At 42.0% G+C, this 25,975-nt stretch overlaps 1 protein-coding gene across 2 annotated transcripts in view; it reads right to left on the bottom strand.

Moving 5' to 3' along the window:
• Positions 1–25,975, bottom strand: part of SIPA1 (signal-induced proliferation-associated 1) — a 148,967-nt gene that overhangs the window by 66,205 nt on the left and 56,787 nt on the right. For both annotated transcript variants that reach the window (XM_082270220.1, XM_082270219.1), the window contains exons 6-10: positions 18,588–19,385; positions 3,938–4,212; positions 3,678–3,848; positions 1,207–1,273; positions 901–1,012 (exon numbers count right to left, since the gene is read on the bottom strand). In XM_082270220.1, the coding sequence (XP_082126346.1) occupies positions 901–1,012; positions 1,207–1,273; positions 3,678–3,848; positions 3,938–4,212; positions 18,588–19,385 (1,423 nt within the window). The remainder of the gene's footprint in view (positions 1–900; positions 1,013–1,206; positions 1,274–3,677; positions 3,849–3,937; positions 4,213–18,587; positions 19,386–25,975) is intronic.

A 25,975-nucleotide genomic window follows, 5' to 3' on the forward strand; every position in this document is an offset into this window, starting at 1 on the left:
CCACTAATATATTCAGGCTGAATATCACCTTGTTACCTATATAGATTCGGAGATATAGCACCTTGTCGATTTGTTACACCTTTTTATCCTATTTATCTGTGTTGTATTTATTGAAGATTTGGGATATATTTATTATATCTATTCAGATTTCATTGAGCCAATATTTTGCACTCTTGTCACTTTACATTGCTTCCATATTACATACCTTCATTATCACTTTGTCACTTTCATATACTTGGAGATTTAGCACCGGGTCACTTTACTATTCATTTTTTCATTGCACTTACCAAAGATTTGGGATACATCCATTCATTTATTTTTTTAATTTTTATTCATTCAGTTCAAGATTCAGCACTACAGCACTTTTATAGTATATATATTCATTCATTACTACCGAATAGCGCATCACTATCTTTCCTTTTGTTATAATATCAAAATTAAACATTTGTAACAAAAAACAAATATAAAAATGGCACCACACCCTAGTTCCAGGGCAGTAAATCCCTCAGTCACTGTCCCAGAACTACTATGAAGTCCATAAGTTGTAAAATGGCTTCTCCTGTCAAAGTCTGCAATGTGAACAGGTACTTTTGGCTTTTTTATAATCATAATCATCTTAGAAACTAACAAATTATGGATATATGGTGAACTTCAATTATATCTAAGCAGATTCACTGTTGTTTATGTATCAATGAGTAAAATAGATTGGAAAAATACTGTGCAATCAAGGCTTATTATCTGATTTAAGTTTTCAAAGTAATTAAAACTAAATGCATAATAAAGAAACGTATAAGCAGAGCCTGATGAATCTGCTGATAATTTTGACATGTAGTACACTGCCTAATTCATTTGTTGTCTTTTTTTCACTGAGAAAGGATATGATATATAAAAATATATTACTGTTAGTAACATGTTCCTGAGAAGATGCAGGTGCAGTGCTTTCCTCCTCTGAAAGAACCACATCTGTTTCCAACACCTCGTCTATGGACTTCCCAAAAGTGTCATACATCATCTAAGGCATACAAAGGAACATACAGATTAGTTCAGTGGAGCTGAAAATCAGAAGGAACAATCCATTACACAACCATCGTAACCACAATGTATTTCAAAGAAACTTTGGTAGCAAATGTATCTAATTTAGTAACTCTATAAACTTTAGTTGATAGAAGAGAAACAACGATGAGAACAAAAAGATGCGGAACTCACCAGTTCATCTCTTGATGGGTCTGGCTGCGGAATAATATCAGGAGGAGCCAAATCATCATTACTGAACCTAATAAAAAGATGTATAGTAGTATTTGCACAAATTACAATGAACATCATGTCATTATAACATTTTTTTGCTATTTGTAATATTAAAATAAACCAAAGACAGTGCAAAGGGCTGTGAAAGACAGATTTTGTGAGATGAAGGTAAGCTTAGGGTAGAAATCATAGTATTATGAATCATAATAAGACAAAATAAAAATTTGAACTTGCACACAACTAAAAATCATTTATCTTGTCACATTTTTTGCACTTGTAAAGTGGTAATTATATCTAGGAACTGCTGTGAAGTTTAATATGCAAGGTTTCCTATGCCCTTTTTTACAATTCAATGTACTGCATTGTGCTTTAGGATAACTAGAGAGAACTCATTGCATTGCATATAAAACTCTGCGAATTTCATCCTTTAATCACTTCTGGACTGGAAGATTTTCCCCCTTAATGACCAGGCCATATTTTGCGACTCGGCACTGTGTTATTTTAAATAGCGCAGTCATGTGATACTGTACTTAAATAAAATTGTTGTCCTTTTTCTCCCCCTAACTCCCTGCTCATGACCGACGTAGCCCTACCTCAGTTTGCCTGCGGGAGCCACACTGCCGCAGTAAATACACGACGTGTGGTCGGCAACCGGTTAAGAAAATTGCTTCAAAACAAAGATTTTATTAATTACCAGTTCCCGGCCAATAGCAGATATGACGTCCTGTCAGGATGCGCTGATTGCGCAGCTGTGGGGCTGAGCAGCAGCGTGGTCTGTCACTGGCCGTGTCCACGGGACACGTCCGATGACTGATCACAGTACCGGCTCGCTGCTGATACCATGTAACAGCAATAACGAATCACAGCAGGTCACATGACAATTGTACACAATGGATGGCTTCCTTTCAAGCCATCCAGTGTGTACATTATGTTTCTAGCTGTGATTGGTCAATTTGATCACATGGTACAGACAGGGCCAATCACAGCCCATCTGTACAATGACAGCTAATCACAACAAAAGAGACTGAATAATTCAGTTTCATTCAGTATAATGCTTGCTTATAGCAATGTAATGAACTGCTATAAGCAAACATAATGTGTAAAAAAAAAATCCTGATCATTTCCCCAGAGTAGTACAATGTTACCATGGTAACATTATACGGCTCTGGTCACATTGTGTTAAAAAAAAATTGACAATTTTTTTTCTTTTTCATGCTGTCACCAGTTAGTGTCCCTGATCACCGTCACACCAGTTGTATGATGATGCTGTACGGCACTGGTGACAGTATGTAAAAAAGACTGAACATTTTTTTTCTTCATTTTCCAAAAAATTATGACAAAAAATTACAACTTTAAAAAGACCCCCCATGCCTCTTACTAAATACCATGGACTGTCTACTTTCCAAAAATAGGCCATTTGTTTTTTTTTTCTACTGTCCTGGCATTTTCAGGCCTCAAGAATATAGATAGGCCATCAGTAAATCAGGATTGATCAGTTTTCAGATATATACCATAGTTTGTGGACTTTAACTTTCCTACAGACTAAATATATATGCATTTGGGTTATTTTTACCAAATAAATGTAGCAGAATACATTTTGGGCTGAATTTATGAAGGACAGTTGTTTATTTGTTACTTTTTTAACGGAAATGAAGAAAAATGTGTTTTTGTTTAACATTTTCAGTCTTTTTTCGTTAATTTAGCAAAAAATAAAAAACCTAACAGTGATTAAATACCACTAAAATAAAGCTCAATTTATGTAAACAAAACTATAAAAATGTACTTTGGGTACAGTGTTGCATGACCGCGCAAATGTCATTCAAATTGCGACAGCACTGAAAGATGAAAATTGGCCTGGGCAGGAAGGGAATAAAAGTGCCTGGTATTGAAGTGGTTAGGCAGAACTTTATTTATTTTTTTTATAACTTTCTAGAACAGGAACACTGACAGACTATTATACTCTACGGGTGGTGTTCACGCACACCTGTGCAATAATAATGCTGTCTAATCAGCTTCTTGATATGCCACATCTGTGAGGTGGATGGATTATCTCGGCAAAGGAGAAGTGCTCACTAACACAGATTTTATAAACAGTATTGGAGAGAAAAAGGCCTTTTGTGTACATAGAGTCTTAGATCTTTGAGTTCAGCTCATGAAAAATGGGGGCAAAAACAAAAGTGTTGCGTTTATAAATTTGGTCAGTGTATATAACAGCAAACATTTCACTTCTCTTCCCTCATTCCAAGGGGAACCTAAATAAGGTATTATTTCTGTACCATTAAAGGAAAATGCTGTGACCCTACTTCCTGTTTGGTGGAACTTCCTTAGAGAAAAAATGTTTGATTATAGAGTAAGAATTTACAAAAATAATTTAAAGATTTTAAATGTTTTCTTGTCACAATGGGGTAAAATTCATAAACCTAGTATCCTACCTAAAGTCAGTCCTTTCTTCCTGTACAGAGAGGGTCCGAAGTATGTTCTGAGTTGCTGGAGCAGATTCCATTTTTCTTGGAATAATTTCTTCTTTCTCTTCAGTGTCTCCTTCTGATGGCCTCATGATTCTCTGTTCTTGCAGAGACCTCACATACAACTCAGAAAAACTCCTAAAGATAAAACAAAGAGAGATGTTAGTCAACCTAAGGAACAGATTGGCAGCCACATTATTAAATACTTTGTCTATATGCTGCATTACCTGCGAGGTTTTCCAGCTTCATCTGGAGGCAGAGTTGTCACAGTTACTTTCTTTGCACGAATAAACAATGTACGAACATCCTCAGGGGTCAATGAGCAGAACGGTTGGCCACAAATGGCTACTAACCTTGCCCCAGGACAAAGCCCTACAGTTTCAGCCATGCTGAATCTCTCAACTTCAGTTACAAACCCCCCTGAATCTGCATTGAAGCCAAGCTGCCCAAGACCATTTCTTAGCAATGGGATTTCACGAGTCTCACAGCCACCTGAAACAACCTAAAATAAGAAAGAATGTGAAATTACTAGTGAAAGGTTATGTTAAATTGGACACTTGTACATTTTACTTATCATTGTGGTAATATTTATACTGTACTATTGGTTATAGGTGCATTTAAATATCAATCTTTTAGCAGGGCAATTGTCCTGCATTTTAAAGAAACAGTCATGTTGTAGTTCAAATTAGAAAAATAGTGAGATCAGGAATGTGGAAACTGAATTGTCTTTTGAGGTAGATGAACTATAAACCTTTTAAATACACACTAGCAGAAAATTGCAATTTTATACATAAGGTACAAAACGAATTCTATTTAAAAAAAAAAAAAAGTAAAATTAAAAATTACATGAAAGTCTGTTTATTTATATCATTTTGCCAACAAAATTTTGAATGAGAGGTAAATATGAGCTACCATTATTGACCTGCATCTGAAAATATTATTTGCCTGTCTGTCTTTTGATTCAGTGCTTCCGAGTCATGCACCCAGAAAAAAAGCATGCAGCAAATCAGTGTCACATAAAGGTCAGATGCCCATATATCTAAATTAGTGCTGAGATTCAAATTCAGGTCAGCCACAAGTTTGATCCAAATTTCCATAATCCAAAAATTTTCTGAATTTTTGGCTGTCAAATGAATTCATGTTTATCATATTTTTTTTGCCTGCTAAAAGAAAAAATGTATAAAATATAATGAGTTTTTATTTTTAGGGAGATGGTTGTGTATTTTTTTGTGTATCTTTTGCAAAAAAAAAGAAAAAAAAGACGTACACAATTACCAGACATTCTTTGTGTTCCTCTACCCTCCATAGCATAACATAACATTTAGGGATGTATTGGGAAATACAACCAAAATGGGAAGAAGACATAAAGGCAAAGGCAGTGGTGCTTGGCTGGACCCGATAGTGTTAGGGAGAAATTGGTTCCTCAAGCTGGTCTGGAACATCAAATTGGTGGTGGGGCTGAACACAACCACAGGCCAACCATGTCTGCAATTTGTCCTATACTGGCACAGCACATGGAGTATGTGATTGTCTTGGTACACATAACCTGCATCATCTACCTCCCCCTAGGCACAGACTAGCCAATATGCCATCGGCAAAGCTGGTGTTCCCCCCTCTGCTAATCTCATCAGACTCTTCACACTGGGTAAGAGAAGCCAACATTATTGTTCAAGCCCTTCATTTCTAGCTTGTTGTAGAAGCAGATGCAAAAGGAGGCAGCACATTAAGGTTATAGTGATGCTTCTTTGTTCTCAGGAAAATGACTGGCAGTGACAAAGGAGGATGAAAGCAGGCTGAGTAGAGCTGGAAAGGGCAGGTCAGTGCCAGTCAGAGCACAGCATCACCAGCCATGGAAGCAGATGCAGACATGTTTGTGAACTAGACTTCAGTGAGAAAAAACCATTGATGAAATGCGAGACCTTACTTGGGTGCCAAGAAGGGAAGAGCAGGACAGCTATGAGGGAGAGATGGAAGTGGGAGACTAGTGCTGTGCTGGAAGAAGGAGAAGGTTGTCTCCCCAGAAACCAGTCAGCATCAATGGGTATCTTGCACCACAGACACACAAGCACAGCAGGAGAGTGGTGTTAACTCCAAACAGGGTAAGTACTGCTTTAAAACGTTGGCCATTTTCACTTTCTCAGCTGCTGATGTCACCCTTGTAATCTGCAGAAGATAAGTTGGTGCAAGAGTGTCAGTAAATTTGGCATTATCTGCATGCAAAATTGCATACAATTGCATCACAGAGCTCTGTGCCTTGCAAGCCAACATTTTAAAGGATTTGTGTATGCCCCATGTTGCCCTCAAAGTCATATGAAAAGTCCATCCTTCCTTCAATTTTTTCTTAATTTTCTTGTTTTAAACAAGCTGTTAGACAAGCAATTATCATCCGGGTGACAATTCCCTTTTTAACAGCCCTCCAAATGGCCAAAAACAGTCACCGATCATGGTTGCCATTTGACTTCAATGAAATTCCAATTTGAAATTATAGGTGGTTGAAATTTTTGTATTTTGAAAAATTAGGGTCAACTCTTGCACATCACTACTGGCAATCTTAATTTTTTTCTTAAAGGCTTCCTTTATGTTTGTGCCCGGACTGCTCCTACCATTTGGGCTTCCTTACATATGGCATTTTTACATTTATATGAAACATGATTTCTCTTTTGTTCATTGACGGACACAGCTCCAGATCTTCTTAACCATTGGGTTATACTGCTCCCCACAGAAGTAGGACACTAGGCAGAAAAAAAGTCTGGCTACACCTATGGGCAGTCCCAGGGGGTTTACTCCCTCTCTCTGCTATAGGTACTCAGTTTTTCTCTGCCTAGTCAGGAGTAAGGACCTAGTTCCTTGCTGGGATCTCTGGTCCTGGCGATTTTTTTTATTGTAGATAATTTTTTCTCCTGGATTTTTTTCCTGTGAGATCTACAATCAACTGCTGGACTGGGCAACGGCTTGATAAGCTAGATCCAGTGGTTACTCAAGTCTGGTAAGTGAGTGTGCGCTGACCCCTGCTCCATGATAGGTCGGCCGCGACATAGCCCCACTGGGCGGGGGCTGGCCTGCGAGTTAAACGCCTTGCGAGGTCACATACGACCAGGTCTCGGCCCGAATCGCAGCATTCTTCCTGGCCGACATTCCCCCCATCCTACCCCCCTCCACTTATGCATGAGCTGTTGCGGGGTCTGTCCACCTCCTGGGGTGGGGGCAGGGCGCTATGCTGGCGGGGGGAACACCGCCGGTGACCGGACGATTGGCTGTGTGGGGGGAGGAACTGTACCTGGTGGGGGTCATTTTTATTTATCCAATAAACATTTCTAACAATACTACACTATATGGAGCCTTTTGTCCCTCTACTGTATATTAGTCTGCCTGAACTGGAGACAACAGGATTTCCCCTACCATACTCAGGAGTTACCCCAATACCACCAGGGGATTTACTAGATGCTGTTACCTTACAGCAGTAAGTTAAGGGTGTAGTATACCCAGAAGAGTGATCCTATCCCTTGTTCAATTATCTGCTGCTGGAGCCTATTCTTACACTACTCAGTGTTCACCACTACTTGTCTGAATTTTATCACACCATTCACAAATGATGGACTCTTTTTTGAAAGGACCCTAATTATTTATTTCTCAGCACTTAGATATCATTTATTATCGTTTTTATCACATGTTCTCTATGCACATTAATTTATTCATATTTATTACTGAAAGGAATTTGTTTATTAATTTACTGGATTTATTTAATAATTTATTTATACAAGGAATTTTTTTTTTTAATCATAACTTCAGTGTCTACATATATTGTTCATTATTGCTTTTTATCACATATTTTCAGTGCACATTCATTTATTCTTATTTATTATTGAAAGGAATGTATTTATTTATTGGATTTATTTATTGATTTATTTATATAAGGAATCAATTAATTTCTCATTGCAGTTTCAGTGCACACTCAAACTCATTCTTTGCACTACTACATTTTTGGAGTTACGCACTGTTTTTGTATATATACAGTTCATTTATGTTGTCTAATTGACCTACACTTTTTATTTTGGGGATTTCCAATGATTCATAACACTGTCTCTGATTAGCACAGCTTCACATCTATATATTTTTAGCTCCCCTAGTGGCTCGGCTCTTTTGGCAGTGGTCCTTTGGAGTGTCTTTTGGCTCAAATGCTGGTCTGCGGACCAGACTTCTAAAAATGCCTTGACTGATCTCCCTTTTCAAGGAGATCACCTGTTTGGAGCTACCCTGGATGACATCATTAAAGGTCTCACAGAGGGAAAGAGTACCTTTCTTCCACAGGCTTCTAGGGGCAAGGACCCTTGTCCTAGACGTGGGCCTTCCTTTTAGGCTCATAAGAAGTTTTCTCGTCCCTCAGGCGTCGACTGACAAGGGCTCAAAGCCTTTCAGGGCCTCATCTGGAGGATCCAAACAAACCTGGTTTGGCAAGCCGAGAGCAGGCTTCTCCAAAACCACGGACAAGGTTCCTTCAGCATCAAGATGCGCCCTCACCCATATCAGGGGTGGGGGGACATGTTCGATGGTTTCTTGACCCGTGGACTTCCCTGATACAAGACAAGTGGATCCACTAAGTCATTCGGTATGGCTAAAAGATCGAGTTTTGCTCTTGTCCCCCGGCAAGGCTCTTTCCTTCCAACTTGCGCCTGTCCCCTGACCGCTTACAGGGTCTGTTTGGGGCGTTACAAGACCTGTTACTTCAAGGGGTGATTGTTCTGGTTCCGACTTAGGAATGTTTTATGGTTTTTACTCAAACCTGTTTACAGTTCCCAGGAAGGAAGGCAAGGTGTGTCCAATCTTGGACCTCAAGGTGATGAACTGCTTTGTGCGGGTGCAGAAGTTCATAATGGAGTCCATTCGCACAGTGGTGGCATCCCTTCATCAGGGGGATTTTCTTGCCTCTATCGACATCAAGGATGCTTACCTTCACATTCCAATATGGGCCAGTCACCAGCGCTTCCTCCGCTTTGCTATGGGAGAGGAGCATTATCAGTTTGTGGCGTTACACCTTTGGTCTCGCCTCTGCTCCTCGGATCTTCACAAAAGTGTTAGCCCCGAAGCTAGCATTGTTACGCCAACGGGGGGGAGCCCGGTACTGGGCTACTTTGACGACCCCCTTCTGCTAGCGGAGTCTTCTACTGCTCTGGTGGAAAACTGGAGATCACCATACAAACTCAGAGGGAATTTGGTTGGATTCTGAATTTTCAGAAGTCTGCTCTGGTTACGTCCACAAAGCTGGACTATCTGGGTCTGGCTCTGGACTTAGCCAGAGTGCTCCTTCATCTGGGCAAACTCCAGAAATTGCAGGCTGCAATTCGTCTCCTGCTGTCCAGCAGATGGTCATCCCTCCGGACTTGCATGAGGGTGCTGGGTCTGATGGTATCTCCCTTCGAGGTGGTTCTGTTAGCACAGTTCCATATGAGCCCCCTGCAAGAGAGATTCTGGCCAAATGGGACAAGACTCCACAGTCTCTGGACAATCCAATCCGGCTGAGTCGGGGAGCGAAAGAGTCCCTGATATGGTGGCTTCGCTCTCCAGCGTTTCCGCTGGGCAAATCCTTCTTCCCCTTGTATTGGACAGTGGTAAACACGGATGCCAGCCTGTCTGGCTGGGGAGACATCCTCAGCAAAAATTCTGCTCAGGGCATCCGGACACTGGAAGAGTCCAGACTATTGATCAATATTTTGGAACTCTGAGCACTCAGACTGTGCCTGGACCATTGGAGGGATCGTCTTCAGGGATGTCCAGTGCGCATTAAATCGGTCAATGCCATTGCCGTGGTCTATGTCAATCACCAGGGGGGCACAAGAAGTGTCCTGGCAGCTCTGGAGGTAGCTGGCATTCTGAGGTGGGCAGAACACATCCCCTGGGTGGAAAACTGGCAGGAGGATAACCTCAGTCGGCAGACATTGGACCAAGGGGAGTGGTCCCTTCATCTGAAGGTGTTTAATCAGTTGTGTCTACTGTGGGGCATCCCCAAGGTGGATCTGTTGGTGTCTTGGCCCAACAAAAGGTGCAGAGGTTTGTAGCTCGGTCACTGAATCCTCCGGCGGATGCCGCAGATGCGCTGGTGGCCCCGTGGTGTCAGTATCATCTGATACTCAAGCTTCTGCCAAGACTTCTACGCAGGATCAAGGCAGAAGGGATTCCGGTCATCTTAGTGGCCCAGGACTGGCCCTGCCAGGCTTGGTACGCTGATCTAGTGCGGCTGGTAGCCGAAGTTCGTTGGAAGCTTTCTCTCAGGGAGGATCTGCTGTCCCAAGAACCAATCTTCCATCCTGCTTTACAGTCGCTGGCTTTGATGACTTGGCTGTTGAACGCTAGGTGCTGATGGATAGAGGTTTGTCTGAGTCAGTGATTCCAACGCTGTTAAAAGCTAGGAAATCTACTTCTAGAAAGATCTACCATTGTAGGTGGAAGTCTGTACGACTTGCGTGGTGTGAGTCTCTTGGGGTTCATCCTCACTCTCTCGGTGGCTCGGATCTTGACCTTCCTTCAATGGGGGGTTGAGCAGAAACTGGCCTTGAGTACTAACAAGGGTCAGATGTCAGCCTTAGCTGTCTTCTTTTAACAGCCCATGGCCACATACTCCCTGGTGTATACTTTTCTTCAGGGAGTTAGGCACTTGACCTCTGCAGTGCGGTCTCCGTTGCCACCTTGGGACCTCAATTTTGAGCTTTCAGTCCTCCAGAAGTCTCCTTTTCAGAATCTTCCAGAGATTGCCCTGCTTACGCTGTCCTTGAAGGTGGCCTTCTTGGTGGCTATCACCCCTGCACGCAGGGTGTCGGAATTGACGGTGTTATCCTCTCGTTCACCTTACTTGAGAAATTACAGAGATAAGGTGGTTCTTCGTCCCTGTCTGTCATTCCTTCCAAAGGTTGTCTCTGATTTTCATTTGAATGAAGACATTGTGTTGCCTTCCCTGTGTCCTAGGCCTAAACATCAGAAGGAAATTACCCTGCATGTCTTGGATGTGTTCCGGGCAATTCGGGTGTACCTGGCAGCTACGTAGTCTTTCAGGAAGTCGGACTCACTATTTGTGCTCACGAATGGACCTCGGAAAAGGTTTGTCTGATTCCTCTGTGACCATTTCCAGATGGATCAGACAGATGGTGATTCAGGTTCCTCCTTTCCCTGTCAAGGCGCACTCTACTCAGGCACTCAGTGCCTCCTGGGCCTTCCGTCATAAGGCGTCAGTGATGGCCAAAGTTCTATAAAGTGGATGTTTTGGTATTTGCGGATGCTTCCTTTGGCCGCAAGGTTTTGTGAGCTGCTGTTTAGAGGACCTGGTCCTCTTTAAAGGGTGTATTGTTTTTTTCAGGTGAGCTCCAGTTGTTTTGGTTGAGCTCCTGTTTACCTGATTGGCTATAGTAAGCCTTGGGAATTTATTTTTCGCTGTCCCCACCCCTCATGTTTAACACTGCTTTGGGACATCCCAATGGTTAAGAAGATCAGGAGTCGTGTCTGTCAATGAACAAAAGAGAAAATGGGATTTTTAACTTACCATAAAATACATTTCTCTGATGTTCATTGATGGACGCAGCACCCACCCCTCTGTGGAGTTGTAATTCTTCTGAAACTGCTTGTAACAAAACTGAGTACCTATAGCAGAGAGAGGGAGTATACCCCCTGGGACTGCCCATAGGTGTAGCCAGACTTTTTTTCCGCCTAGTGTCCTACTCCTGTAGGGGGCAGTATAACCCAATGGTTAAGAAGATCAGGAGCTGTGTCAATGAACATCAAAGAAATGAATTTTACGGTAAGTCGAAAATCCAATTTTTGCAAAAGAAAATGTAGAATTCCTATTTGCAGTAAGAATGGGAGGAAGTTATTGCTGAACCTGGTAAGCTCTGGTACCCATTGTACTTATTATTATTTATTGCAGGTACTGGTAAGGGTGCTGGGAAATATATTTTGTTTTTTTTTTGCGCTTTGCAAAGCCCTTTCATGTACATCTTACTCTAAGGCAGAATTCTGGGACTGATGCCATTTCTGTTCAGTAGGCTAAACTCATCTTTCCTGTGTATCCCAGCTTACCTAATCCACCACTGCATTTCAAGAAATATCTCCTCCTTCTGCTTACAGGGTAACCTATGATACTCTTCCTGCCTCTCTACGATGTCAATCACAGGCTGTGTGCTGGAACTCCCCTCCCATCTCCCTCTTGATCCCTTGGAGTCGGCACAGCCTGTCAGAAATGACTCAGGCAGACAGCAAAGGAATAAGACTGCAGACAGAAATCACAATCAGTACTTTGAATTAGGGCAATTCCCCGCTATAGAAGGATATGCTTTGTTAATTTTTTAAGTCAGAGGTTTATAACTACTTGAACATGCAGTCAGCATGGTACAGTCAGTGGGAGAACAGCCCATATAATCCTTACACTTCTAGGTAGACTAACAACACAACATGAGGCCGGGCATTGTCATGCACCAGGAGGAACCCAGGACCCACTGCATCAGCGTAGAGTCTGACAATGGGTCCAAAGATTTCATCCTGATACCTAATGGCAGTCAGGGTGCCATTGTCTAGCCTTAAGAGGTCTGTGCGTCCCTCCATGGATATGTTTCCCCAGACCATCACTGACCCACCACCAAACCGGCCATGCTGAATGATGTTACAGGCAGCATTAACATTGCCCACGGCTTCTCTGGACCCTATCACATCTGACACATGTGCCCAGGGTGAACCTGCTCTTATCTGTAAAAAGCACAGGGCGCCAGTGGCAGACTTGCCAATTCTGGTGTTCAATGGCAAATGCCAATCAAATGGTGCTAGGCAGTAAGCACAGGGCCCACTAGAGGATGTTGGACCCTCAGGCCACCCTTGTGAAGTCTGTTTCTGATTATTTGGTCAGAGACATTCACACCAGTGGCCTGCTAGAGGTAATTTTTTTAGGCTCTGGCGGTGCTCATCCTGTTCCTCCTTGCACAAAGGTACACATACTGGTCCAGTTGATGGGTTAAGGACTTTCTACAGCCCTGTCCAGCACTCCTAGATTAACTGCCTGTCACCTGAAATCTCCTCTATGCTCTTGAGACTGTGCTAGGAGACACAGCAAACCTTCTGGCAATGGCGCATATTGATGTGCCATCCTGGAGGAGTTAGACTTCCTGTGCAACCTCTATAGGGTCCAGGTATCGCCTCATGCTACCAGTAGTAACACTGAACCTAGCCAAATGCAAAACTAATGAAAAAGGTGAATAGAGAAAAGAAAATGGCAGTGGCCTCCACCTGTAAAACGATTCCTGTTTTGGAGGCCGTCTTATTGTTGCCCATTTGGCGCACCTGTTGTTAATTTAATTGTTAATTTCATTAACACCAAAGCAGCTGAAGCTGATTAACAACCCCCTCTGCTACTTAACTGACCAGATCAATATCTCAGGAGTTTTTATGACTTGATGCTTTACTCTGATTAAAAAGAGTTCCTTTAATTTTATTGAGCAGTGTATAAAGCTTGGGTCAACATTACATCCACACATCTGTATATGAAATATCACCACAAGTATCACATAGCAAAAAAAAGACATAAAACATCATCCTCTAGTTTCCATTTAAAGCACGCCAACTCATATTTGTGAGTAGGTTCAAACCATGAATGTTGAGAGAAAAAAAAACAGTAATATTTACACTGCTGTGCTGGCATTACTGGCAATATTACTGGGGCCTGAAAATTAATTCAGTATATCAGTTGCAGAGGATGTTACTGTTTTAGTTTACAATTTATGTTCTAGTTAGCTAAGCAGCTAATGTTCCATCACAGTAGTACTCTTACAAATCAATATTATATTCCTAAAATATTAAATTATTTTAATAATGTAATATACCATTAAATACATCTTTCTGACAAATACCAGATTTACCAGAATGGCAGCAAATAAAACATTAAATCTGAAAAAATGTGTTTATAATGTATTCCTGCTAAATGCAGGTAAGAGATCTATATAGTGTTATCCAATCCTAAACTTTAGTACCTCTCAGGTACAGGATATTTCCTTCCTAATGAAAAATAAAGATTTAACATAAAAAGTACACTGCAAATTGACATATCATGCGCTGCAATTTGAACCTTGATATGGACCAGTATTCTTCTATCCATTAAGGTACTGACTAGGGATCGACCAATTATCGGCAAGGCCGATATATCGAGGGGCGATATTGACTTTTGCCGATATATCTGTATCGGCCCCAGAACTGGCCGATATTGCCGATATTCCAAATATTGCTCATTTGAGGGTAAAATGATGTCACATAGCATATTTCCGTTTACATATGTTATTGAATATGCCACTCACATATGTACAAATTAAAGATATAAGCAATAAAGTGATGTCATGACATCACTTCCGAGTACTGGCGCCAGATTAAAAAAATTACAGCATTCAAAACAGCCAAAATTGGCGTTTTGAATGCTTTTAAGTGCAGAGGAGGGGTTTGGGGTATTTTAGACCCCCAGATCCCTCCACAAGAGTACCTGTCAAGTGATAAAAATAACAAAAACCTTTTTTTTTAAATGTATGAAAATATCGGCCCATGTCGGCCGATACCGATATGCAATGGCCAAAATATCGGTATCGGCAACGAAAAACCGATAGCGGTTCATCACTAGTACTGACATTTGGCAACTATATTATATATTCATTTCTAAACATCCTTCTCCTTACCTGGAAAACAACATTCTTACATTAGGATCTCTCAGCCTATTCTGGCTATGCAAATATTGGCCAAAAGGTCAATGGTGGAAACTCACAAACACAAATTGTAATTAACATTTCTAAATGAAAAAGTTAAATATAGCATTTCAAAAAATATATATACGGTATATGTCAGTTTACTATATTGAAAATTGTCAGCACCATGTTGCCCTTTCTGTGCAGAAGTCGGTAGCACAGCTCAGTGATTCAGTGATTGGTAAGTGTCTATTAGTCATCTGAAAGCCATTACGTCTTTTAAAAACCAATCTGCAGAAATATTTAATCATATGACCTTGTTCTCTGTACATTCGCTCGTTATTTTTTTAATATTTAACATATTCTCTGATGTTACACTTTTTTAGTACATAACAAACATTTGTTGTTCAGCAATATTCTTACAGTATAATGACTATTCCTGTACTTCAACAGACTTACTTCCTGAGTTATGTATTTCCTGCTTCAGTTAAATATACTTCCTGCATTCTTAAACCAAGCATCCTGAGCAGTAAACACAATTATTTAGAGCTGTAAAAGGTAAAATACCCTTACTGTTGCTATACTGTTTTTGATCTCTGGGGATTTTTGCCCGCATATGTTAAATAGGGTATGTAAGAAGAGTACAATATGGGCATAATGGTGATATATTGAATGCATGGCTTACAGTACACATTTAAAGGCATCAAGCATGCAATGGATGTATTTGGCAAATGCAGTGTTCGTATATAAAGGCAATATCACTTTGAATACCTAATAAATAAAAAAAAAGGATCTTTGCAAGCACATGACTGCGCATTCAAAGCAAATGCTTCATCACTAACATTCAATTTGCAAAGTGAACATATACATACTTTCCACAGTATGAGCATTCATTTTGGTAGCTGAAAAGCCTGTATTTCTTTGGTAAATCAACCATACTGTTTCTTGATCAGATATTTATAGCAAGTGGCAAAACCCCAGAGGGATAGTTGTAAAGACCACACAACATCTCCCTAATCCCTGTCAACTGCCCTCTGAAGAGTGATCCACTGCAGAGAGCTCTTCAGAGGGCAAAATCTGTGTAAATGTGCCAAGTACGGTGGCGATTACCCTATTGGTGATTCCAGAGTCTCAAGGAAATGTGTATGAGGCAATGTAACAAACCATAAAGGTGATTGCAAAAGTTGCAAAGGTAGAACTGAGTGACAAAATATAAATACAATGAGGCGGGTAGCCCAATGGACAATATGTATTACCACTGAATACTAGATAGAAGGTGCAGCTTGAAGCAGCCATGGTTGACTTCTGGGACACTGTGAAAACAAAAGGGAAAGGACAAGCACAACCTCCATAGTGTAGTAAACAAGGTGAACAATATTTATTAATAATTTAAAACACACTCAAAAAGGGAAAGCTTGTGCAAAGCGGTGAAAGTCAAAGCTGCTGCCTCTGGAATTCCTGTGCTTTGGCCATGAGCAGGGGGAGAAGAGCACAGGCAGGAGGGAGTCGCTGCTGCAGGAAGACAACCCGACCAAAGACTGAAGCCGAAGCCCGGATGGAGATGCCTGACACCCCTGGGAGTGCGCTGGATTTGGGGACGTGTTTCATAGCATGTCAATTCTTCTTCAGCTGCGACATGCTTTGAAACACGCCCCTATCTCCCAGCGCACTCCCAGCGGTGTCAGGCATTCTCTCCATCAGGGCTTCGGCTTCTATACCTGGTAGGGGTGTCTTCCAGCAGCAGCGGCTCCCTCCTGCAGGGGAATTTCACAGTGGCTTCAGGCTCCAGAGGCAGCAGCTTTAACTTTCACCGCTTTGCACAAGCTTCCCCTTTGTGATTGTGTTTTTAATTATTAATAAATATTGTTCACCTGTGTTGTGCCTGTCCTTTCCCTTTTGTTTCTCAGATATTTATAGGTTGATTGCAAAGCTCTTATCTTACCCCTAACTCCTTTGTTCACATTGTCAGATATCAGTACTGATGCAGATGAACTACAATATATTACCAAAAGTATTTGGACGCCTGCCTTTACACACACATGAACTTCAATGGCATCCCAGTCTTAGTCCGTAGGGTTCAATATTGAGTTGGCCCACCCTTTGCAGCTATACCAGCTTTAACTCTTTTGGGAAGTCTGTCCACAAGGTTTAGGAGTGTGTCTATGGGAATGTTTGACCATTCTTCCAGAAGCACATTTGTGAGGTCAGGCACTGGTCCAAATCATTTGATGGAGGGGGGATTGTGGTGTGGGGTTGTTTTTCAGGGTTGAGGCTTGGCCCCTTAGTTCCAGTGAAGGGAACTCTTAAGGCCCCTTTCACACAGGCGGACCGTTGAGATCCGCCTGTCAGTTTTTTTGGCGGATCTGAACGGTCCCCCTATGCATTCCTATGGGGCATCGGATGTCAGTGGAGACATGTCCGCTGACATCCGATCCGATCCGTCAAATCTGGATGGATGGAAACCCTATTTTCCATCCATCCAGCGGATTGGACCGGATGGGATCGGATGAGAACGGACCGACGGTCCGTTCCCATCCGATTTCCCCCATAGAGATGTATGGAGAACTGACAGCTGTGTCTCCGCACACAGCGTGGAGACACAGCTGTCATCCTCCTGCTCAGCAGGGGATCGGCGGATCGATCCCCCGCTGAGAAAAACGGACTCCGTCCGACGGTTGGAGTGTGTGAAAGGAGCCTAAGGCGTCAGCATACCAAGACATTTTGGACAAATTTAGGCTCCCAACTTTGTGGGAACAATTGGGGTTGGCCCTTCCTGTTCCAATATGACTGCGCACCAGTGCACAAAGCAAGGTCCATAAAGACATTGATTAACGAGTTTGGGGTGGAGGAACTTGACTGGTCTGCACAGAATCCTGACCTCAACCCAATAGAACACCTGTGGGGTGAATTAGAGTGCAGACTGCAAGCCAGGCCTTCTCTCCAACATCAGTGCCTGACCTTACAAATGCACTTCTGCAAGACTGGTCAAACATTCCCATAGACACCCTCCTAAACCTTCTGGAAAGCCTTCCCAGAAGAGTTGACACTGTTAAAGCTGCAAATCGTGGGCCAACTCAATATTGAACCCTATGGACTAAGACTTGGATGCCATTAAAGTTCATGTGCATGTAAAAGCAGGCATCCCATTACTTTAGGTAGTATAGTGTATCTATTCACAGTCGCACCTGCCTAGCAGTATTTACATTTTGCAGGGTTCCAGCTACTTGTTTTGTGACAAGTTGGCTAAACATTGGTGGGGCCATCAAAACTGAAGTTTTTAATACTTGTAGTTGTTTATTTAACTTGAAGGTTATGTTTCATACCCTTGTAAGAAGTTACAACATCACTTATGTGTCTGGAGTACAGTATGTAAAGATTGACATATATCAGTGTTTCTCAATGTGGTCTGCGGACCAGTGGCGGTCTGGGAGTTTGGGTTAAGTGGAGAAGGATGGAATTGTCTTTTTAGTGCCAGGTGTTAGGGCACTTGCTTATCTCTGTTGCTGGCGGAACTCCTCTTGGATACTACATGCCCATGATACGAGACTCCAGACACCATTCTACCAATCTATTAGTGAAACTGGGACAAAGGGAGTGTGGAAACAGAAGGGCCAATCATATTACACATAAGGAATGTAAAGGTCTGAGAATGAAAGTTTGTCTCATATACAGGTGAATCATATAGATCTAAAAAACAAACAAACCAGGAACAACAATAAAAATCAACATGCAGAAAAATTTGAGTAATGGAAGGGAGGAATACTTCAGAGCAAAGCAGTTTCAAAAGCAGAATAATATATTCGCAGTTTCCATTAAAATAACACAACATGTCAGTTGTGTTCGGTTGTAAATTATTAGATGATAATTGTAATTATAAAATGTAAAATTTTTAGTGGGTTGCAGATTACACAACCCTAAAAAACACTGATATACAGTATACTGCATATACTGTATATATGTATATATATATATATATATATATATATATATATATATATACATACATCAGATATCCTGATTTAATTAATATACAATCCATTGTATTTAACACTAAGACTGCTGAAGAACTAAAAATGTGTGAAATAAGACAACCATTACCTAGATAAAGGAAAAACAGAAGCAGTTTTTTTTGTGTAGAACCATTTGTGGTTATTGTCTGCTCCATCACAATTTTTTATCTCACCTGCAGCCTCTTGACAATGCGGCTTACTTCTTCTTCTGCCTCACTCTCACTGTTAACAACTGGGCAAAGAGATAATCTTCCTGCCCGTCCATAGTAAAGGTCCAGTCCCCCCTTGTTGCAGTATGTCCATCCAAGTACGTCACGGCATGAGCAGTGGAAGCCTACTGTTCCTTCACGTTCCTTTTTTGGATCTACCAAAACCACCATCTCAGAGGATATTCCCAGCATATAGGTACCTTCAGAAATACACACGCTTGTTGCTTTAACTGTCCACACAAGAGCACCAGAACTGTGGAATTCGGGAGGAACACTATATGCCCAGCGGGTCCCTTTTCCACTTTTATCTCCAGGGCCCGTGCTACCAGCTCTGTCCCTTTTCTTAGAAAGGCCCAAGATAGCTAATTTGGAGGAGCAAGAATCCAAGGTAGTTGTGGTGACATGATCACGAGCCAAGTCCCTTAAGTATTCTTCTCTTGTTCGTGTGGCCATAGCCAAAAACTTACCACCACGCTCAGCTGCATTTTCACCATTTATGGCTTTGGAAATAAGAAAATCTCTAAGTCCAGGTGATTGGTGGAAAAAAGTTGGAGGCAAAGGCGGTCCAAAGGGTGGTGTGTCGGCCGTTCGAGTCACAGCAACACTGTAAATGGTGTGGGCAGTACATGGACTGTGAACTCTCACAACAATAAATACATGCTGAAAATGGGAGCGTATGGTCTGTGGAGTAAAGGGGAGGGCACCTGGCTCTTGGAAAACAATAGTCACAATGTCATTACCAATATGCCTCTTCCGAAGAAGCTGAAAAATCAAAATACCATTATTATGGAATCAACAATAACTACTAGATTACCATATAAAATGCAACAGTATACTATGAAAAACAATTTAGGACTTTAAAGTGACACTACACAATAACACTATGGCTGGCCACAGGCTGAGAGATTTTCTTTCCTGCAACCACGGGTTGCAGGAAAAAAAAAAAGCTTAAATCCCTCATCAACACAGTCAGTGTTGATGGGGAACTCCTCTATGGCTGGCTTAATTTTCAAAAATCATGCATACACACCCCTTAGGTAATGCCATTGCAACAGTTTTTTCACAAGATCTGTCCTGTTTTTTTCAGCCTCTCTGTACTGTCCTGTACACGCTCCCGAAACTCTCCTGTTCCTCCTAATTTCTGTTGCTTTTAAAAGAGCAATGCACGTTAGTTGTACTAATGTGCACTGCTCTTTGAATACTAAAAGTTCTATACTGCATAGTGCCCTCTGCTCTTATTGTGCATGCACCTAATTTCAAATTACTGTCTGTTAGGCTGAGGAGAGGAGAAAGGTGATGCTACATGTGGGCACTAAGTGCATTTGTACGTAAGTTTGTAGTTATGACATGAGAGGGTGGCTATATTCCCACATATAGTGGGACCATGGAAAACAAACGTAGTCACCCTCTAGCAAGAAGTCAGACCAGTGCATCAAAACAATGTGAATTTGTGAATTTGGAGAAGGCTAACAGCAAAAGAAAGTATGTGACAGAACCGTCCAGCACCCTGCTTGAGTGCTTCCGTCAGTATACAGCAGGGGTCTTCAAACGATGGCCCTCCAGTTGTTCAGGAACTACAATTCCCATCATGCCTAGTCATGTCTGTGAATGTCAGAGTTTTACAATGTCTCATGGGATGTGTAGTTCCGCAACAGCTGGAGGGCCGTAGTTTGAGGATCCCTGGTATACAGCTTCCTCTAGTCTGGACAAAGGAACCAGATATTATACAGCCTACAAGACTAGCTGGCAATAGCTTGTATGAGAACTGGAACTGTTTATTGAAAACTCACACAGAAGTTTTATACCACACCAGGTCAGGTGAGCCTGATTACATTATTGTATGCAAAGGAAACTGTATAGAGAATATAATTAACATAACTAAGAAACAGCCAACAAAAACTATGCTAATTCACCTCCAGCAACTAATAGCTGCCAGTGATATAACTAACTTGAGCTATATACCTAGTCACTTAAACCAGCCTAGGTGGAGGGACAGAATACTAGCAGACAATAGGTGAGTTAATTAGCACAATTAACAATGGGAGAACACATAACACCTTAATAAACAGACTATAGCAGGAGCCAACCTCCCAAAGAGTAGTGTTCTCTTAAAACCCAGGGCCCATAGATTTCTTAAGGAATAATGATCATAAATATTTCTGTCCAATTTGAGGTGATCCAAATCACGCTCTTAGCGTCCACTAAAACCAAAATGTATTCATAATAACTTGCTTCTTGCTGGAGGCTGCCATTTTGCTAAAGCCCAGAGCCCTCAAATAGCTGTAAATCATAAAGTGGAACTAAACCCATTGATTTAACAGTTTTAAAAACCGTTACATTCCTGGAATGCCGGAATTGCTAACTAAAATTTGAAGCTAATTTAAAATTTCCATTTTAATTGTGTTGTTTATTATTCTACACATTTAAAAGAGAAGTCTAGTCATGGACTTACTGTAACTTACTAGTATATACTTACATAGGTTTTCTTTTGTTTAGGTGTTAGTCATATTTTTGTTGACTAAATCAATACTAATTTAATCGACTAAAATATGACTAAAACTAAAATGGCATTTTAGTTAGAAGACTAAATCGAAATCGAAATTTGGCGTCAAAATTAACACTGCACTACTACGTAAGAATAAGTAACGGACATCTTCTAAGCTGCTGAAAGAGAAATAAATTAAGAAAAAAAGCTTCAAACCTTAATACCATTAATAATAACATATTTTCCTGGACCTCCTCATGTCAGCCTACAATGGGTCAGCTCCACCCCTCTGACCCCTCTAGGACAACCTCTAACTAGCCTTTAAAGTGCGGCTGTCTCCCCTAGGAAATTGTTCTTTTTTCGTCCTCGCTCCAGACACCTTTAAAAAAAAACTAAAAACATTTTTACCTTTCCTTGTGGCCTTCCCAGGTTCAGCCTCTCCTGGGCAAGAAGATCCCCTCTTATGGGCTGTAAATCTCCCTCGATGGTGGGTTCCCCTTGGTGCTGGGGGGTAAGTTACATTGCAGTATAAATTGCTGCATTTCATACGGGTACCATTACTTGACAGTTAAAAACTGCCACAGAGGCCGTATTCCATTTATTGTTATGGCATGAATGATGATAATGAAGCTGGCTGGTGATTTTTTGCTGTATTTTAACCCCCTAAACATGCTTGCTGGCTCTTGTAGTTTGCTAGAGATTGTGGTTTTGCATGATCCAGTGTGGGGGGAGGGGGGCCAGCCCAGGCTTCCTCTGATCACTATGGAGCTGTTGGGAGGCTTTTAATCAGTGGAGGCAGTCTCCAGGTGCGGCTGGCTTCCTTTTCCTCTGTGGCCAATACACTGTGTGTAACTGGGTCTCTGCTGCCCTCACTGTGAGTACATGCACATCCTGGCCTACTTTGCCTGTGTTGAAGCTTGGGGTATTTTTGTCTATAGCTGCCGCCAACCTCAAAGCACTGAAGATTTTTTGAGAAGGAATTTGCTTTGTTTTTCTTTATCTTTAAAAAAAAAAAAAAGATCAATGCATGTGGCCAGGAAGGAATACATTTTCGTCAGTTGGTCACTCCGCATAGACCTGATCAAGTGGGGTCAGTTTGACTCAGTTTTGTGTGTGAATTTGTGTGCTGGCTGGAGGAATGTTAGAGCTGTTTTAAAGAGGCAGACAGGATCTCCCTCACATTGTGTGTAACCACATTCAAGTGCTGGCAGGCTGCGTGGTCAGGATGGAGAATATGTAAAAGATGTCTTTCAAGGCTCGCTCCATGTGATGAATGCGAGCTATGCACCCTGCAACCTTGAGTTCAATTCCCCAGTAGATCACATACTGAAATATTCAAACGGCTGTCACTTTCATCGTATTACTAATTTGGATGTTGCGTCAGCAATACCTTAAGGAAGTAGTCCAAGGATCGTCCTCTCATTATGCTTAGCCACAATGAGGTGCTGGGAGGCTACGTTGCCAGGAGGGAGAATGTGTCTATGCCTTAATGGGGTAGTCAGGGGTTCTCCTGTCCACTATTTATAGCTTCAAAGTTGCTGTGAACACTGGCTACCATACCATACCCAATTGTTGGCATATTGCTTGCGCTACTTTACAATACTGTTGCTACCTGCTGCAGAGAGCCTCCCACAACAAGGTTACTTCTGTTGGCAGGCGACAGACAACAGCATAAGCTGGCGCTTTATGTGCAGCCTGTGGCTATCTTATTAGTCCTTATTGCTTAGGACAGATGAGATTCTCCATGAGTGGAGGAGAAAGGGCTCTGGTTGGGAAGCTTGTGTTAAGCTTTCTCAGTTTCAGTTAAAGGCTTGTTTGCCTGGCTGAAGACAGTTTCTCTTGGAGATGGCCCAGAACTACAGCATCAGAGTTGCCTTAGTGGAGATAGCCTATGGCCACGCCACGCCACACCACACCACGCCACGCCACGCCACACCACACCACACCACACCACATCACCCTGTATGTGCTTGATCTCAGAAGCTAAGAAGGATCAGACCTGGTTAGCAGATGGATGGGGGACCACCTGGGAATACCAGGTTCTGTACCACAGCACATACACCTCGTAACCAGAAGAGGGCAGTAATACTGATAATTGTGCACTCCTACAGCTTCTCTAGGTTTCTGGGTCAAGCTGCCCCAGTGCTGTGGGGGAACAGTTCACCACTCTAAGCCCATAGGGGCCCTTACATGTTCTGCATCTTGAGGCTTTGCAAAACTCTACAGTCATAGGCATGCCTCCTCAAATCAGAGGCAACAGGGGGTTTGTGGTTTCGGATCAGCTGCAGGGCCGTGGTTGGCTACCCTAGTTTACCTTGCTCTGGAGCATTGGTGGTGAGCCTTTGCGCCCCAGATGTTTTGGGGCTGCATTTCCTGTGGGGCTCATGCACTCTGCAGTGTAGTTGGGCACCATGGGGGATTTGGTTCTGGGGTGCTGAGATTCGCCATCACTGCTCTAGGGCTACGGTCAAATGCAGGTTTTAAAAAGAAAGCAGTGTACAATATTTGCATTGCCTCCCATACCCTGCAAAACTTTTTTAACTTTTTGAGTATCAATGATAGCTGAATGTTCTCATTCCTGCAGCAGTTTCCTGTTCCTTGCCATAGCTCCCATGCTCCACCAATCTGTCACAGTTTAAAAGAGTGATTTGTGGCTCAGGGCATTATTTCGATACAGATGCAGAGGTGGAACACAAATATTCATTCCCTCTCTTGAGTCGCAAATATCGGATGGGCTTTGGATGTATCTTAGTGCTAAGCATGTGGATGTGTTTATGAAGGTTCCTGTCTTCATGACAGAATCCTGGAAAACCATTATTCTGATGGTGCCTTTCTCTGGACTTAGCAGACGCTACTCTATATATTCCTATAGTCAGGGTTCGCCAGCACTTCTCAGGTTTTCTAGCAGACGATGATGGCCTAGGTCATGCTATGTTTCTTGGTTGGTATTAGAAGTTGGAGGGGCTTTTAAACTAGGAGGAGGGGAGGGCCCAGTGGTAAAGTCAGTTAGGAGGGAGCTGAGGACAGAGTATTATTGGGGGCAGAAGCGACAGCAGGTCCGTAGCGTCTAAAATTGGGTGGTCTGTGCGGACAAACTTCAGACCAAATATCAACTTCCACAAAACTAAGAGGGATATATGCAAATGCCAGGAGCCTAGCTAATAAATGGATGAGTTGGAAATGTTAGTACATGAGGAGGACATAGACCTTGTGGGAATAACAGAAACTTGGTTTGACTACTCACATGACTGGCTGGCCAATATCCAAGGGTATTCTGTGTATCAGAAGGACAGGGAAGGAAAAAGAGCGGGAGGGGTATGTCTCTATGTCAGGAATAATGAAAGGGTGGTGGAAAGGAGTGATATTATAGAAGGGATGAGTACAGAGTTAGAATTTGTGTGGGTAGAGCTCCGTAGGGAAAGTGAAAAGGGGAAAGTAATTGTGGGGGTTTGTTATAGGCCACCAAACCAAAGGGAGGAGGTAGAGTTGGAATTTATGTCAATGTTCGGTAGCGTGGCAAAGCTGGGACCAGTCATCATATTAGGAGACTTCAACTATCCCGACATTAACTTGGAAGAGGGGACTGCACACTCACTAAAGGCTTATCTCTTTATGGAAACCTTACAGGACAACTACATGTCTCAGTTGGTGGATTCTCCTACTAGAATGAATGCAGTGTTGGATCTATTAATTACTAATGACCCAGATCTAATCTCAGATTTAGGAGTTCACGACAACCTGGGTTCTAGCGATCACATGATGACGTAAATCGCAACAAAGCAAGGCACGAGGGGAACATAAGAACCCTAAACTTCAGAAGGGCAAACTTTCCCAAACTGTGCTCAATGATGGAGGAAATAATCTGGGACCAAACCCTAGGAACACTGACCACAGAGGAAAAATGGGAATGCTTTAGGAACATATTAAACAAAAGCATCTCACACTGCATTCCAATGGGAAATACATTTAAAAGAGCCAAAGCCAAAGCTGGCTGGCTTAGCCCTAATGTAAATAAACTTATTAGGGAAAAAAATGGCCTTCAAGAAATATAAATCGGAGGGGACGTTATCGGCTTTCTAGCTATACAAGGAATTAAATAAGAAATGTAAATCCGAAATCAAAATGGCTAAAATCAACTTCAAGAGACAAATAGCAGAGGATAGTGAAAAGAACCCTAAGAAATTCTTTAAATATATCAACAGCAAAAAAACGAGGTCAGAACATGTTGCACACATAATTAACAATGATGGGAGGATGGTTACAGAGGACACGGAAATAGCAACTGTGCTTAATGCTTTTCTTCCCTCAGTCTTTACACAAGAAAAGGAGGGGTACACTGACCACAACGGTTTGGTTAGCAGTACTTCACAGGACTTGCCACCATGGCTAACAGAGGGTGAAATAAGGGAAAGGCTAGATAAAATTTCCACAAGTAAATCACCAGGCCCGGATGGCGTACATCCGAGAGTTATTAAAGAACTCAGTAAGGTAATATCTAGACCACTGTTCCTGATCTTTGCTGACAGTATTTTGACAGGAAATGTACCAGGTGACTGGAGAAAAGCTAACGTGATACCGATATTCAAAAAAGGGCAGAGGCATGTCCCGGGAAATTATAGGCCGGTCAGCCTGACGTCAATCGTATGTAAACTTCTGGAGGGGATGATAAGGGACTATATCCAAGAGTTTGCTAAAGAAAACAACATCATCAGCAGTAATCAGCATGGGTTTACAAAGGGGCGTTCTTGTCAAACCAATCTGTTAACATTCTACGAGGAGGTTAGTTGTGAGCTAGACAATGGGAGTCCTGTGGATGTGATGTACCTGAATTTTGCTAAGGCGTTTGATACAGTTCCCCACAAATGCT

This window comes from Pelophylax lessonae (assembly GCF_965119305.1).
Source record: "Pelophylax lessonae genome assembly, chromosome: 10".
Classification (NCBI taxonomy): Eukaryota; Metazoa; Chordata; class Amphibia; order Anura; family Ranidae; genus Pelophylax; species Pelophylax lessonae.